The sequence below is a fragment of the Triplophysa dalaica genome, chromosome 15, assembly GCF_015846415.1.
Source record: "Triplophysa dalaica isolate WHDGS20190420 chromosome 15, ASM1584641v1, whole genome shotgun sequence".
In the NCBI taxonomy this organism is placed as follows: domain Eukaryota; kingdom Metazoa; phylum Chordata; class Actinopteri; order Cypriniformes; family Nemacheilidae; genus Triplophysa; species Triplophysa dalaica.
This window is the reverse complement of record NC_079556.1, coordinates 2976217-2990895: the sequence shown is the minus strand read 5'-3', so window position 1 is coordinate 2990895 and position 14679 is coordinate 2976217. Positions and strand designations below refer to the sequence as shown.

At 40.3% G+C, this 14679-nt stretch overlaps 3 protein-coding genes across 4 annotated transcripts; 2 read left to right on the top strand and 1 right to left on the bottom strand.

The window, feature by feature from the left end:
- The first annotated feature begins 166 nt into the window (after positions 1 to 166).
- Positions 167 to 5809, top strand: LOC130436409 (uncharacterized). The gene is made up of 2 exons (XM_056767036.1): positions 167 to 1414; positions 1711 to 5809. The coding sequence occupies exon 2, from the start codon at positions 1835 to 1837 to the stop codon at positions 4589 to 4591; it is 2757 nt and encodes a 918-aa protein (XP_056623014.1). The 5' UTR covers positions 167 to 1414; positions 1711 to 1834; the 3' UTR covers positions 4592 to 5809.
- Positions 5810 to 5945: 136 nt separating this feature from the next.
- gjb9a (gap junction protein beta 9a) lies at positions 5946 to 10749 on the bottom strand. The gene is made up of 2 exons (XM_056767037.1): positions 10547 to 10749; positions 5946 to 9470 (listed from the first exon to the last, which is right to left on the bottom strand). The coding sequence occupies exon 2, from the start codon at positions 9448 to 9450 to the stop codon at positions 8689 to 8691; it is 762 nt and encodes a 253-aa protein (XP_056623015.1). The 5' UTR covers positions 9451 to 9470; positions 10547 to 10749; the 3' UTR covers positions 5946 to 8688.
- Positions 10750 to 11546: 797 nt separating this feature from the next.
- On the top strand, positions 11547 to 14679 carry ptp4a2a (protein tyrosine phosphatase 4A2a). Of its 2 annotated transcripts, none has more exons than XM_056767722.1 (7): positions 11547 to 11655; positions 12273 to 12349; positions 12646 to 13206; positions 13310 to 13402; positions 13528 to 13658; positions 13846 to 13920; positions 14001 to 14679. In XM_056767722.1, exons 3-7 carry the CDS (start codon positions 13111 to 13113, stop codon positions 14110 to 14112), a joined length of 507 nt encoding a protein of 168 aa, XP_056623700.1. In that variant the 5' UTR covers positions 11547 to 11655; positions 12273 to 12349; positions 12646 to 13110; the 3' UTR covers positions 14113 to 14679. The 2 variants fall into 2 exon arrangements, with proteins under 2 accessions (XP_056623700.1, XP_056623701.1); XM_056767723.1 differs by having other exon boundaries at positions 11550 to 11655; positions 12273 to 12298.

Sequence of the window (14679 nt, the reverse complement as noted above, 5' to 3'; positions counted from 1 at the left end):
TCCTCTGGTTTCATTAGCATATCAATTTGAAAACGCATTTATAACGCCCTCGAATAGCTGTGTAGCTCTTAAGGAATGTTTAACTAAAAGTCTTGTAGCGATTTATTGTAACACCTCAATTGGACTTTGTAAGTTCATATCTCGGAAAAGATACATTTAGGTGTTTCAGGTGGATTCCAAGTGTGGCGTCGCCGTCAACAGAGGGCACTCCTGCTTTGTTAGTTCAAGTGACGGGACCTTGACAAGGCAACAATGGTGACTCATATAAGCAATGTTGAGCCACATGATTATGCTGATATTTGCAGAGATAGATGCAGCGCCAGCCTACGATGTAAAGCCAATTGTCATTCGCTACCATGGTAACAGAGACGAGAGCCGTTGCTTGTGCTTCACACTGGATTCTAAATGTGCTGCTGTTGAGAATCATGCAACTCAGATTTGAAAAATCAGAGTCGTGCAGAACAGTGAACCTGAACCTGAACATCCCCCATCAGGACCACTCATTTACCTCGCAGCGCTAACGTCGGCAAGCTAATGTTGGGATCGCAAATATAAGACAGACGGTTAAACTATTTGTCTAAAGTTGTAACGGCGTTCGTTTTCTGATCTCCCCATCTTTTACTGTCATTTGTAAATGTACAATCGGTCATGATGGACTGAGAGAGCGAATATCTCAGGGACACATCACGTTCATGTTGGCTGTTCAAAAGAGAGTGTGGGCGTGCTCCAGGCAGATGAGGTGTGATTTGAGAGGGTTCGAGAGTGTGTGGGAGAGACGAGTACAACAAAGACACAATCTGGCATTTCATGACTGGTTCGGACAATACTGCCATGGTATTATACTAACATTCGAAATGATGCCAAAACCCTCAGTTTTCTAACCATATATGTTTCTACTTCAATTTAAATAAGAATTTAAATTATTGTCGAATGCAGTTACTGTCTGATTAAACTCTAAGCTGTTTTATTAGAGGTCGTTCCAAATTGAGATAAAATGAATGAGAGGAAATTAAATGAGTGAGGCAAAAAAGTCCTAAGCTCCTGATAAGTGCTAAAGCCCTGAAGCAGCCTTAAAACTCAAGGGAGGGAGCTGTGAGAGGAGGGAGAGAGAGAGAGAGAGAGAGAGAGCTGCCGTTGGTGCTGAAATAAGAGGCTATTTATCAAACCAACAGTGTTTCTGTGTGAGGAAGGACAAGGCTGGCAGCTGAAAGATAATGCTGGAATACCGACTTGATGCTTGGATTCCTAAGCAGCCTTCACACCTGGACCACCAGCGCATGAGGGACCGGGACCGTCCATCTGTCATGGCTCAGATGCTATGAATGCTTAAGTTACATCTATGCTTACCAACATGAAGAAGCGATGCAAAAATAACACAGAGAGGTGTAATGTCATGTTTGAATGAGGGAAACATGTGAGTTTTGATCTTAAGCTGTTTATATTTACAGTATAAGATTTTGTCTCGGGTGCATGAGAGCTTTAATTTTGGAACAGAGCAGCTTATGTCAGAGCAAATTGATGAGAACGGTAAATGTGCTGCTTTCTATGTGTGTTTATTAAAGGACTCTTTTCAAATGCTTTATGATTCAAAAAGTTGCTCACTTTACCTTTGAGAAAATGTTTATTTCCAGTGGAGATACTATAGGCTTGATTCTAAATGCTAACCAAGGCATCAGAAGACCAGTAAATATTTGCATTTTTGTTTTTTAGTGAAACCGAAGAGTCTCCCTCCAATAATTAAGACCTGGTGCACATGCTCCGGCAACCTCGCGCTATACATTTCCGGAGGATTGTATTGGAGGTCTTTTAAAATCCACTGTCAAGAGGTGACAGAATGGGAAAGCCATTAAGTCGTCCAGGCTGCCTACGGCAGAGCCCTTGTTGTTCGAAAAAAGGAGACGACCGAGAGGGCTACAACGAAGATGGGTACATTCCTCAACGCTCCATCTATGACACAATGTGCATCAATGAACAGATCGACCACAGTTCCGCTCACAGCACTCTGGGTTCCCGGAGAGGTCGTGAAACTGACTTCTCCAGTAATGGTTCGCTAGGAGCAGGTGGAGACATGTTTGACACAAGGTCTTCTATGTTAGGCAGCGGTGGCAGAAAACTGGACGAGAGGTTCATTTTTGATTCCCTCAAACTGGCAAATGATGAGCTGAACAGGTCGCCGAGAGGGTTTGTGCGGTCGGCGTCCCCCAGCGTGTCCTGCAGCTCGGCTCCGAGTGGATCCGTGAACAAACGACATCATCACCAGGACAGCAGCAAGAAGGACAATCTGTGTCGCCACTCGTGGAAGGTTCTCTCCCCGCCAAAGTTTCCAGAACCAGTGGAGCTGTCTCCATGTGAAAAGAACTATTTAAATCCAGGTGTTGTTTTTTTTCCTAACAGCATCACCTCTCCACAGATCTCGCCCTTCTCTGGGTCCCCGTTCTCTACTGGCACGCACACACCTTCTGTGTTCTTCTCGCCCTCTCCTTTGCCATTCCACCAGCAGTTCCATAGACAGTCTTTACCCATCCAGCCCTCTTCACCAAGACCACCCCTGGCAGAATTATCAGTAACTGCCCTAATATGTGACCAGGGTGACCATATAGGAGATATCCAATATATAAGGGATGAAGGGAACACGGCAAAAGATCATTTGTTTCTGACTTTTAAACCCAAGAACGTTGAACCTGAGAGAGTACTGCCACCCACCACTCCAGAACCCGAAAATGACACTACGCCTCTTCTGCGCTCCCAGACAACAAAAAAACCTGCCATCACCCCCACATCCATGGAGTCCACCTGGCCCCGTCGGCTGATCGGAAGGAGGCGGACGGTGAGACAAGGTGGTGCAGTTCACAACCTCCCGATTCTCCCCCCACTCCCCTCTTTGTTATTTCGAAGTGTCTCCGATAAAAAGACTATCCCTCGTCTTTCACCATTCCCTGAGCACCAGGGCAATGTCGACCGTCAGCCGGAGAGATCTACATTAACCAGAGAATTAAAGGACTGCTCGCTTCAAGACTGGAAGATGTTGCGGGAACAGGAGGAAAGTCAAAATGAAAGCCTGATGGAGGATGCTTTAGAAGGATGTAGCAAAATGGCGGCCATACAAGAGAGTGCAGAGCCGGTCACTGAAGAAAAACCCGCTTTTGGGGGTGAGGAAGAGAACTGGGAGGCTGTGTTGGAGATGGTTAACTCTCTTTGGGATGAGACGTGGAATGTGGATCCACAAAGTGTTGGTTCTCTGAGGCGCTGGCCTCTTTTACATCCTCCATCTGGGTTTGGTGGCTCACAGGCTCCCTCGTGTACAAGTTCAGAACTGGGTGCTGAAGACATGCTAGAGATTGAAAGAATGAACAGAGAGGTCGTGGAAAGCCAAGATGACGAAGAACCAGACTTTCAGTATAATTTACAAGCATGTAAGAGTCAAACTAACACCGTTGTGACGCAGCCAGGACATAAACTTATTCATACAAAGGTTCCAACCAGCTTGGATCTTGCCTCCATTTACGCTCAGATGGAAAACAAATACAGCCATAGTGAGTCTCCAGACTCCGCCCTGACTTTAGACTCAGAATCGAGTGGTATCTACATGTCCAATCCCAGCCAAACCAGTAGAGAGGATATCACCCCTGACAACGATAGGCCTCTGTCAGACGTAGGTTTAGGAAGTACTACATCTCTAAGCCAAGGAGAGGAGATGATGGACGATGAAAGAAAGATTGAGACGTCAGTCCCAAAGGTAAATAAAGTGGTGACTATATACACAAAACAACGCTCTGGACTGAGATCTAACAGCGTCATAGAGTCCAGAAGGCAAGCGTTGTGTAAAGAGATTTCAACCAAAGCTGCAGAAATAAAGGAACGCTTGAAACCCGTGGACAAAGGAACTGTAAGCCAAGAGATGCATTACACTGTGAACACATCAGAGAGTGATGTGCCTTTGCCCCTGTCCCCCTCCAAACATGAAGTTAAACCAAATTTGTTAGGCAACACTGACACAGATTCATTCGTCGCAACTGACAGTTTCGTCTACTTGGCTGTATCAGTGCCGCCGATTCCATCCGTACGGCAAAATGTGACCAAACCTGCGGTGGAGGAACCGTCACCTCCAACGTCCTTTACCAAACCCTGCCCTTACCCTGACGAATGTGACTTCCTCTCCACAGACAGTTTTGTTTACCTGGCTGCTCCGGATTGCCACCTGCTGGTTACAGAGGGCCACTCAGTATACGGTGACTCAAAAGATTCTGAATCGGACGACAGCGGTTCTAAGGCTGATTATGTTTTGGCCTCTGCGGTTGGAGGGGATAGCGACTGGGATTCAGACCTCACAGATTCTGATCCCGAGCCAAACTCTTCCAAGTCTGCGTGGGATTGCTGGGAGGAGCTAGAGCAGGGGGTGCTGCCGGAGCTGTTCGGCGAGGACCAATCGGATGAAGACAAACTGCTCCATGGCAACCGAGCTCAGCAGATTTGCTGCCAGCATGGGGAGTTGGCTGCTATTGTTTTACAGGAGAGAGTTGAGCTGGAAGAGGTGTCCTCACAGTACACACAGGGGGCAGAGACCCACACTGAGGTGAAGTCTGTATCCTAACACTTATTATTGCACTGGAAACCTATTGTATTACAGAGCCTTCGGAGAATAATCTAACAGTCAGGAGCAAGTATTTTGGGTTTTTGTTTCTTTCTCATTAATTAACTATGTACATATTAAATCAAAATAGTGGCGCCAACATAACTTAAGAAATAGCAAGTAAGATTTGGATGTTTTCTTGAGTGTTGAAATCAGTTTTATTGAAGCACAATTTAGGTCTTTTTAGCTGCATATCCGTTGTAAAGTTTATGTCACGGTGGACAATATTTGTGTTAAATGATAGATCTGGCTATATATAACAGGTAATCGTTGATGCAATATGACTTTACACACATCAAGCATACAAGCTTAAACTGTGACGCACACTACAACATAATGTCAGTAATAGATACTCTATTTGCTGTGTGCTCTATGTAATGGTGAATGTTTGATGTCACTGGGGTAATTGAAGAACTGACAATAGCTCAAGTATTGAATGACTATGACGATTGGTGTGAAATTATGACATTGTCTTTAAAGGAACAGTTCACCCAAAAATGAAAATTCTGCCTTTATTTACTCAGCCTGAAGTTGTTCCAAATTGGTATACGTTTTTGAAGAACACAAAGAAAGATATTTGGAAGAACGTTCGTAACCAAACGGATATTGGCCAGCATGGACTACCATAGGAGGAAAATTGCTTATTTCATTTCTTTGTTCTGTAGCATTCTTCCAAAATATCTTTTTCTATGTTTGTCAGAAATTTACAAAGATCTGGAACAACTCGAGGGTGAGTGAATGATGGTAGTATTTTTGTTAAGGAGTGAACTGTCCCTTTACAGGAGTTGTTCACCTTCAAAATAAAAAATCTGTCATCATTTACACACCCCTCTTGTCATTTCAAATCTGTACGACTTTCTTTCTTCTGCAGAACACAAAATCAGATATAAAAAAATCGATTGTAAAAATTCTATTGTAACGTGAATGTTAACTACATTCTTCAAAATAAATTCTTTTGTGTTCTGTGGAAGAAAGAAAGTCATGAGGTTTGAATTGACAAGAGGGTAATGATGACAGACTTTTCAATTTGAACGTGAACGACTCCTTTAAGAAGCACAGATAATGCTTGATATGCAGTGAAATGTGTATACGTGGTTTTAAAAAGCAACAGGGAGTTTATACATTTGTTAACACAAATACGTATTTTACACTGGACTCTCAATAAAGGATGAAAGCGAACGTCTTTTTCCTCGTCATTCTGAGCCGTTTATGTATCATGCTGTCGGACAGACTTCTTTCTCAGCTCTACCCCTCCTTAGCCTCTTTTCCATCGCTCCATCTGTCATGGCCTACATATGTATATTTCTCATGTGAATTGTTTGAGAGTGGAGTGAAGGAGAAATTCTGGTGGCGTTGTCGAGGCCAAAGGGGCTATTTTTGGGTAACTTAATTAGTTCAGTGTAAACGAGGCCAAACCGAAAGCATTGTGTGCCAGGTTAATACATAAGTGGGTCGAGTGTCCACTTACACTATATTCTGGCGCATAGGATTCTGTTGCCGCCCATCGCAGTAGGTAACCTAGATTGTCATCGTTTTGTTCCCCATCTGTTAAACACAATGAGCATCAGCAACGTCACTGTTGTTCCTGCAGTGCAACCTGAATGTTTCAGGTTTGGCTGAAAGGGAAAGTTCACCCAAAAACTAAAATTCTGTCATCTTTTACTCACTTCTGCAGAACACAAAAGAAAATATTTATAACGCCGGTACCCATTGACTTTGTGCCCATACCGTAGAAGTGAATGGGTATCGTTGTTGTTGGGTTACCAACTTCCTTAAAAATATATTTTGTGTTATCTAAATGGAATGGTCACAAGGTTTGACGCAATGATGTCAGCATCCCGCTGCAAACTATAATGTGTTCAGATGTTCCCAGAAGTTTGGCTCAAAAGGTTCAACATTCAGTCTTAAGTTGCAAAATAATTCTGCAGGAAGGTTTAAAGAGTATTTTTTCAACACTCCCGTCATTGCTAAATGTTCTTAAAAAGGTTATTCTTAGCGAACTATTAAAAGATTCAGGAATAACATTTGCATAACTTCATGGTAAAAATGTCATGCCGTGATCACAATTTTATCTGTAATGTTTCTTAGTCATTTTTTTTTACATCAATTCTTTAAATTTACATTTAAAATTACTTTTGAAAATGTAAACTAAACTGATACAATTCAAGTTATACACTCACCTAAAGGATTATTAGGAACACCATACTAATACTGTTTTTGACCCCCTTTCGCCTTCAGAACTTTATTGTACGTGGCATTGATTCAACAAGGTGCTGAAAGCATTCTTTAGAAATGTTGGCCCATATTGATAGGATAGCATCTTGCAGTTGATGGAGATGTATGGGATGCCCAAAGCCCCTGTTCCACCACATCCCAAAGATGCTCTATTGGGTTGAGATCTGGTGACTGTGGGGGCCATTTTAGTACAGTGAACTCATTGTCACGTTCAAGAAACCAATTTAAAATGATTTGAGCTTTGTGACATGGTGCATTATCCTGCTGGGAGTAGCCATCAGAGGATGGGTACATGGTGGTCATAAAGGGATGGACATGGTCAGAAACAATGCTCAGGTAGGCCGTGGCATTTAAACGATGCCCAGTTGGCACTAAGGGGCCTAAAGTGTGCCAAGAAAACATCCCCCACACCATTACACCACCACCATAATTGCATTAATGAGAAATTGAACAGGTGTTCCTAATAATCCTTTAGGTGAGTGTAAGTCTAGCTATCTTATAAATAAAAACGTCCAATCACATTGTTGAGTAAACAGTGAGTTTGATATTTTTTATTAAATTACAAAAGTGGGTCGGAACATTTATAAGTGGTCTTGACAATTTACATTTCTAACCCCTTACAAAGATTAAACGATTGTAAAGCAAGCTTTTTTTTGGTTATGTTTTGTCCTTCATTTTTGTATCCTCTGTATATGAATGTTGGAGATTCTTCTTTTTAAGTCCAAAAGGTTGCAAGATGTTGTCATTAAATGACGGTTTTGTCATGTTTGGTCTCCTTTGATTTTCGTGAACTCAAGCTTTGGTTGATATGTGGTATTTCAGAAAAGTGTGTGTGGTTGTGAGTGTGAGTCTGTGAGTGGGATGGATTGTTTGCAGTGTGTGGTTGAGATGAAGCCAGGGCACATGTGTAGGAGGAGCAGCGCAGAAGTGAGTGAATCATACATTAGGACATGTGCTGTTTCTGGTCAACCCGCTGAAGGTTTGAAGAGACGATATGCAGGCTAACGTGTCGATGCTTTGAATTTTTTCAGGTTCATCTCTTTCAATGATTTGTTGGATGAAAACGAGTTTATTTCTCATGGTTGAACGATGGTAGTAAATCCATTTTTAGTGCTTGACTGTGGTGTGATACAGATGTGTGTGTAGGAGGGATGTGATCATTGGATGCTGAAGGAAAAATGTGTTTCTTATGTAACATGTAAATTAAAGTGCACTGGGCATAGGGTGCTAAAGATTTTGTTTTTAAGTGCATTCAGGGTACAAACGAAGTGCAAAATGAACTGAAAACTGAATGAACGAGAGCATGACGGATATCATACAGAAAGCTGTACAAGCCTGATATGACATCATCGTTTTCTTACGTTTATAATGTGCAAAATACATTTCTTTCTCATCTCATGTTGACTCCAGAAAACAAAGGCAACACCTACAAGTAAATGAACGTTTGATTGTTACGTACACAACATGTACAAATGGAAACAAAAACAACAAATAATAAACATGACATATACAGTCACAGTTACAAATACCACATTAAACTGGAAACCGCCCCGATACGTTTTGTATTAAATTACAAAAGTGGGGCGGAACATTTATAAAGTGAAGCATTTTGATAGATTTCATTCTACATGTGAATGAAGATAAGATTTAAGACCTTACAATAGAAAGATCTAAATTATATATTAATAAAGATGTATTTGAATGTAAAATGAGATTTGAGGGTTTTAACCCCTATAAAGATTTTTTTGTTTCATCTGAATGTGAATGGCGGAGAAAATAAGCTTAGTTTTATAAAGAGTCTGAAAGGTTTGAAGGTTTTGTCATTAAATGGCAATTTTGTCTAATTTGGTCTCCTTTGATTTCCGTGAACTCAAGCTTTGGTTGCTGGATCTCGTGGGGTCAACTCGCTTACAACGCTCTGGACGTTCTTGGGGCTTCGTACAATTTTTCACTATTCGCTTTCCGATGAGATAAACCATTTCACAGATGCACATGAGGATGCAGATCACAGAGGAGATCACCATAAACTGCATAAAGATCTTCTTCTCCGTAGGCCGGGAAATGAAGCAATCCACCGTATTAGGACACGGGTCCAGCGAGCACTTAACAAGGCGGGGAAGGTCGTAGCCTTTATATATGTAATGAAGAATATATAGAAATGTGACATCTACCAATATTTTGATGACCAAACTCAGAAGGTAGGTCCACCAAAGACCCCCACGTTTTTTCCCTGGGTTGGCATACAAGTGGGTGCCTTTGTGGTCGGTCAAATATTTTTTGTCCTTTTCCTCTCTGTATTTGACGTGGGCTACAACCAGGAGCGACGGGCATGTGACGAAGATGAGCTGCAAAGCCCACAGACGGATGTGAGATATGGGGAAGGTATGGTCATAACAGACATTATTGCAGCCTGGCTGCTTGGTGTTGCACACAAATTCTTTGCTCTCGTCGCCCCAAACGCGCTGGGCCGCCACCACGAAAACCATCACGCGAAACACAAACACCACGGACAGCCACACACGGCCAAACACCGTGGAGTATTTATTGACCCCGCTGATTAAAGACTCTAGTCCAGACCAGTTCATCCCTGATCACCACCGGTGTCCTGAAAAACACAAAACATGTTCTAAGACATCACGAAAGACAACTGATGTGTTATATTTTTGCACAAGGAAACATCCGTAGAACCAGGCCATCCTAGTTTGGGTCAAGGAATCTCTTGATAACTGGTGCCATGACTGCACGGTCTAAATTTACCGAAAAAACTTTAATGGGTTTGTCATTAAGACGTTTTTTGTGTTGGTGATTATCTTTTTAATTAGCCGGTGGAGATTTGGTCTTTGATTAATATGTAACTCTGGAGGCATTCAGCGATCTATAACAGTTACTTCAAATTGTTTCAAAGCCTGATCACAAAGTTTTGTGGAAAAACACTGGCCCTTTTCCAATTAAATGGAATTTGTAAAACGTTTTGGTATGCATTATGATGTTACAAGTATGGTGACACATTGCAATGTAACAACCCTATGACTTTGCATTTCATTTCTAGTTAGACCAGTCAGTCCACCATTGAAAAATAAATAATATTTAGAAATGCGTAGGAGAAAAACAACATTGTCACTTTTGCTGTGAGCAGATAAAAAAGACTTTTGGTTATAATTGAAATTCTGTGTGAATTGCACTTTTATTTAAGAACAAAGTACAAAACTCGTATCTCTTTCGTTAAATTTTTAAGCATAAAATCTCATTAAGCATAAAGATTTAACTGCTACAAAATTAACAACAAGTGCATCAAAACAAACATTTTGTTATTTTCAAAATTACAATATAAATTTAGGCTAAAATAATACAATGAAATGCTGAAGAGTGAAAGAATTGACTTTGTGCTCCAAAAGATCCTATAAAGGACATCTATACAACACAATGTTACTTACAAGAACTTCTACTTTTACAATTATCCTGCACCATCCTTACATTCATCCACACGTTAATATTTGTATTTTACTTTTCAATACTGACATCGTCACGGATTTCACCTACTGTACCTCTGGCAACCACTCTTGTGGTATTAGCAAAAAAAATCTCAATTGCTAAAAAGTAAATTCTAAATGACAACATGCACCCAAATATTGGACCTGTATTATCATAAGATTTGTATTTTCAAAACTTATTTCCACTTACCGTGTAATGCCGGGAAGCTCTAAGACATACGAGAAACAGGAAATGCCAAGAAAAATGAGAAAAAGCTTTAAAAAATCATCAATAAATCCAGTCCAACCTGATTGAGGGTTTATCGGCCATACCTGAAACTAACACTGTTTAAAGTGAATGTATCCACAGCACAAGTGTGATACTGCTGTGATGTATTTCTCATTTAAAGGTGTGGCGCTGTACTGTGTGTGATGCATCGTTTCATTTAGGTGTTTACATACAGGGACTGGAATTTCAAACTATGTGGTAGGCCTCATTTGCAAGTACCAGTTTACATGTAACTATGGTTGTGTGTCATTGCCACACCCAGCAATATGCAAACATTATATAATCAAAGAACTATAAAGATGCTTTGTTTTACAAGAACAGATCTTTGTATAAGATGATAGTACACATTTAGAGCAGGCTGCAAAGATAAAATGACTTTTGTTTTAGCTGTGGATAAAAAAGAATGGCTATCATCCCATTAACCTGGGTTAATTCGTAAATAATGGCCATTTCTGTCCAGCAGAGGGAGACATTGCCAAACGTTGGTTTCAGTGAGCGTTTTAAGATTTGCCCAGTTTAAATACAGACATCTTCCCTTTTAGTTATAAGTTTGAGACTCCTGTGGTTATATTGTACGTTCAAGGCTAGTGAAATAGTTTCACGAACAGTTAAGATTCATATATAGGAAAGAATATCCCTTGCATTGCCAAAGTATAGGAAGATTACATGTACACTGTATATATGTTATAAATACTATTATACGCATGAAATGTTTTCGTCATCTCTTTTTTCCACGTTACAGTAACAAATCAAACATGGGAAAATTATAGGAAAATAAGCACATGGATTGGGATTTCTTAATTAAACACCACCGCGGTGAATAAAGTAACACCATGAGCCGCGTATATTTCAATGCTGAGCAGTTGACGTTTAGCTACGTCACATGCTTCCAGCCAATCGGCGTTCACTCATGCTAACCGGAATTGTCGCCTGGATACGGGAGCTCTGTGGTAGAGGAGAGCTAGCCGGCTAGCAGCGTCTCTAAACCGTTTCGTCTTTGTCACGGTATTCACATGTACCGCCAATTCTTTGTAAGTATTTGTATGCTATTATACATTTCGGTCATTTGCGAACACCTAAACCTGTAATGGATTGTAAAGGAGTGCGTGACGTTTTAAACAGATAAGCAGTTAGCAGCTAAAGCAGCTGAGCTAGCCGGACAAGAGCGAAGCAATTCCGTCAAAACATTGAGAATGTCAAGCTGTCCAAATGTAGATATAGTGAAATTAATATTTGTTATATGTTATATTAGTGAATTGAAAAATCACAGCTACCGGGCTCATCAAAAACACCGTTTCTGGTTGCATAAAGTATTTATATCATCTACACAATGAGGCGGTGGGATGTATTGTTGTTGCGTTCTGCGTTAAGAGCAAGTGTTGTGTTTACTTCAAATTCGTGAATGTGAATGTGTATAGTGAATGTGTATTGCTTGGCATGTGTGATATTGTGTTGTCCTCTAGGCCACACGTTAGATTTATTTTAGGGAAAAAATGATGGGCATCAGATGTGAGCTATACGTCTAGTTGACTAAAGCATTTATGTTGTGCCACGGATATATTTACTGTTTAAGCATTCATTTATTTACTTTATTAATTATTATTTCACATTTTCTTATACTGACATTTTCATTCTTGACTTTTTTTAGATGCCAAGCAGAGACAGTCACGAATGGTGAGGATAGAATGCAGAGTTCTCAACTTTATTTCTGTTCACTTATTGAAAGTAAGTGTGTATTTGCATAAACCTGTTCCAAATAGATAAGCGAAATATTTTCTCTTTTATTATAAAATAATTTCACCGTGTTAGAATGTTCTGGTAGGCCTTTGCTTTATGGTGAGAGTCCATTGGCCAGTGCAATATTAACTGCATTGGAATGAGGTCTCTCCTCAGCTGTAGGCTACATCCAGTGTTCATTGAGGTCATTGGTGATGTGTTTTGATTCACTGCACTTGCTTGTTGTGATGCGCCTTAGGATCCAGCGTCCTGGTTATTTGCCACTAATCCTGTTCTTTTTCCAGGCTGCACATTTATGGCGTTTGTCAGTGTGAGTGGAGACTTCTGCCAGGCACAGCACCTGGTCATTGTTGACAAGTGAAAAGAGGGCCTGCCATATGAAGATATTCCTACCTGACTGCCCATCTTACATTCTGCACTTTTGGGGAGCATCTGTTTTTGTCCAAAGTTAGTGTATGAATCGGTTTGAGCCAATCCAGGTACTAGAGAGTGAACCATTTTTCCTCTCTTTAGTGCCAACTGATCACCTCTCCTCTCCTGAATGGGGTAATTAGAAATTGCGAATCGGAAGGATAGTTCCCTTCTTCAGTTTTTATTTTCAAATCGAGGGATTGTGAAAGTGGAATACTCTTAATATTTCACGTTTAGAAAATACAAAGTTTTACCTGAATGCCAAGTGGCTAAGATAATTTTTTCCCACCGTTTTGGAAGTTTCTTTTTTAAGTACAATTAATCATTTAAGTGTCAAAATGAATCGTCCAGCTCCAGTCGAGATCACCTATGAATGCATGAGGTTTCTCATCACCCACAATCCCACCAATTCACAGCTGACCAAGTTTACAGAGGTGAGTTTCATCTGTAGGCTACCTTTTTGTTTCTTGAATATTCTTGTTCCTCTAGTATTCTGAATTACAAATCAACTCTATGGATAATATTTGACACTTTCAGGAACTGAAGAGTTTTGGAGTGCAGACGCTTGTTCGGGTTTGTGAAGCGACTTATGACAAGACTCCAGTGGAAAAAGAAGGCATTGAAGTTTTGGTAAGAATTGCTATTAAACCCTGTAGTTAGCTCAATGTTGTTTTGAATTAAAACAAAACATTGGAATTTTTTTGTCATTTAAATGATAATTGTTCGCAGCAGTTTATAATTTGTTATTTTTCAAGGATCGACCTTTTGATGATGGCTGTTCGCCCCCTGACCAAATTGTTGATGAGTGGTTAAATCTCCTGAAATGTAAATTTAAGGAGGAACCAGGCTGTTGCATTGCAGTACATTGTGTTGCTGGATTGGGCCGGTAAGTATTATCATGACATTTATGAACCAGTAAGCAGGTGTTTCTTTGTTGATTAATCATAGTTATTACAGCCTCATTATCTTGTTTGTGGATGCAGTATCTGCTCTGTCCTTCTAGAAACTTTTGGTCCTGTTCTGTAGATTAATCATGTCAATTTCTGTTGAATTACATTCATGTTTGCGTCCAGAGCTCCTGTATTGGTGGCTATAGCCTTGATCGAGTGTGGGATGATGTATGAAGATGCTGTCCAGTTTATTCGAGAGTGAGTCACAGAGTACAATATAGTTCACATAGTTCTGATGGGAATACGTGTGTTTTTATGCAAATTCTATATATTTTTAGGAAAAGGCGTGGGGCTTTCAACGCCAAACAACTGATGTACCTTGAAAAATACAAACCCAAGATGCGTCTGCGCTTCAAGGATGCCAATGGTCAAAACTGCTGCGTTCAGTAAAATACATCCAAAAACTTTATATAATAATTATTGTTAGTGTTGTTATTATCAGTTTTTGTTTGATTATTATATTGGACCAGGATTTTGCTGTATTGCAGTGCCAAGCACACAATCTGGGTACTCTGTATTAGTGTCTAGATGGGTATTTTTTTTTTTATAGAAATGTTACCTAATCTGGCCAATCATGTAAACTCGCAGGCAAAGTGGGATATCACTAGTGATGTTTTTCATTGTAAACTCATTGGTATCATGATTGATTGCAGATGTTAGTGTTTTATGCCCTCTCTCTAAAACTAGGTGTCCCCAAATTGTCTGGATTGTTGATCACAACATCCTGCAGTAAGTGAAAAACTCACCCAGTTGGTGCTTGTAATGGACAGTTCTTGAAGTCTCTAAGATACATGGGCACAACTACTGTATCTAATGTTATAGATATTAAACATTCCAGGACACATTCACAGGTCATCAGTTGAATGGAAAAAAAATGAATGAAAAACTAGATTATCTAATCTCTCCAAACTGATTGTTGAAATGAGTCAAATTCAAATAAACCAAAAAAATCCAGCA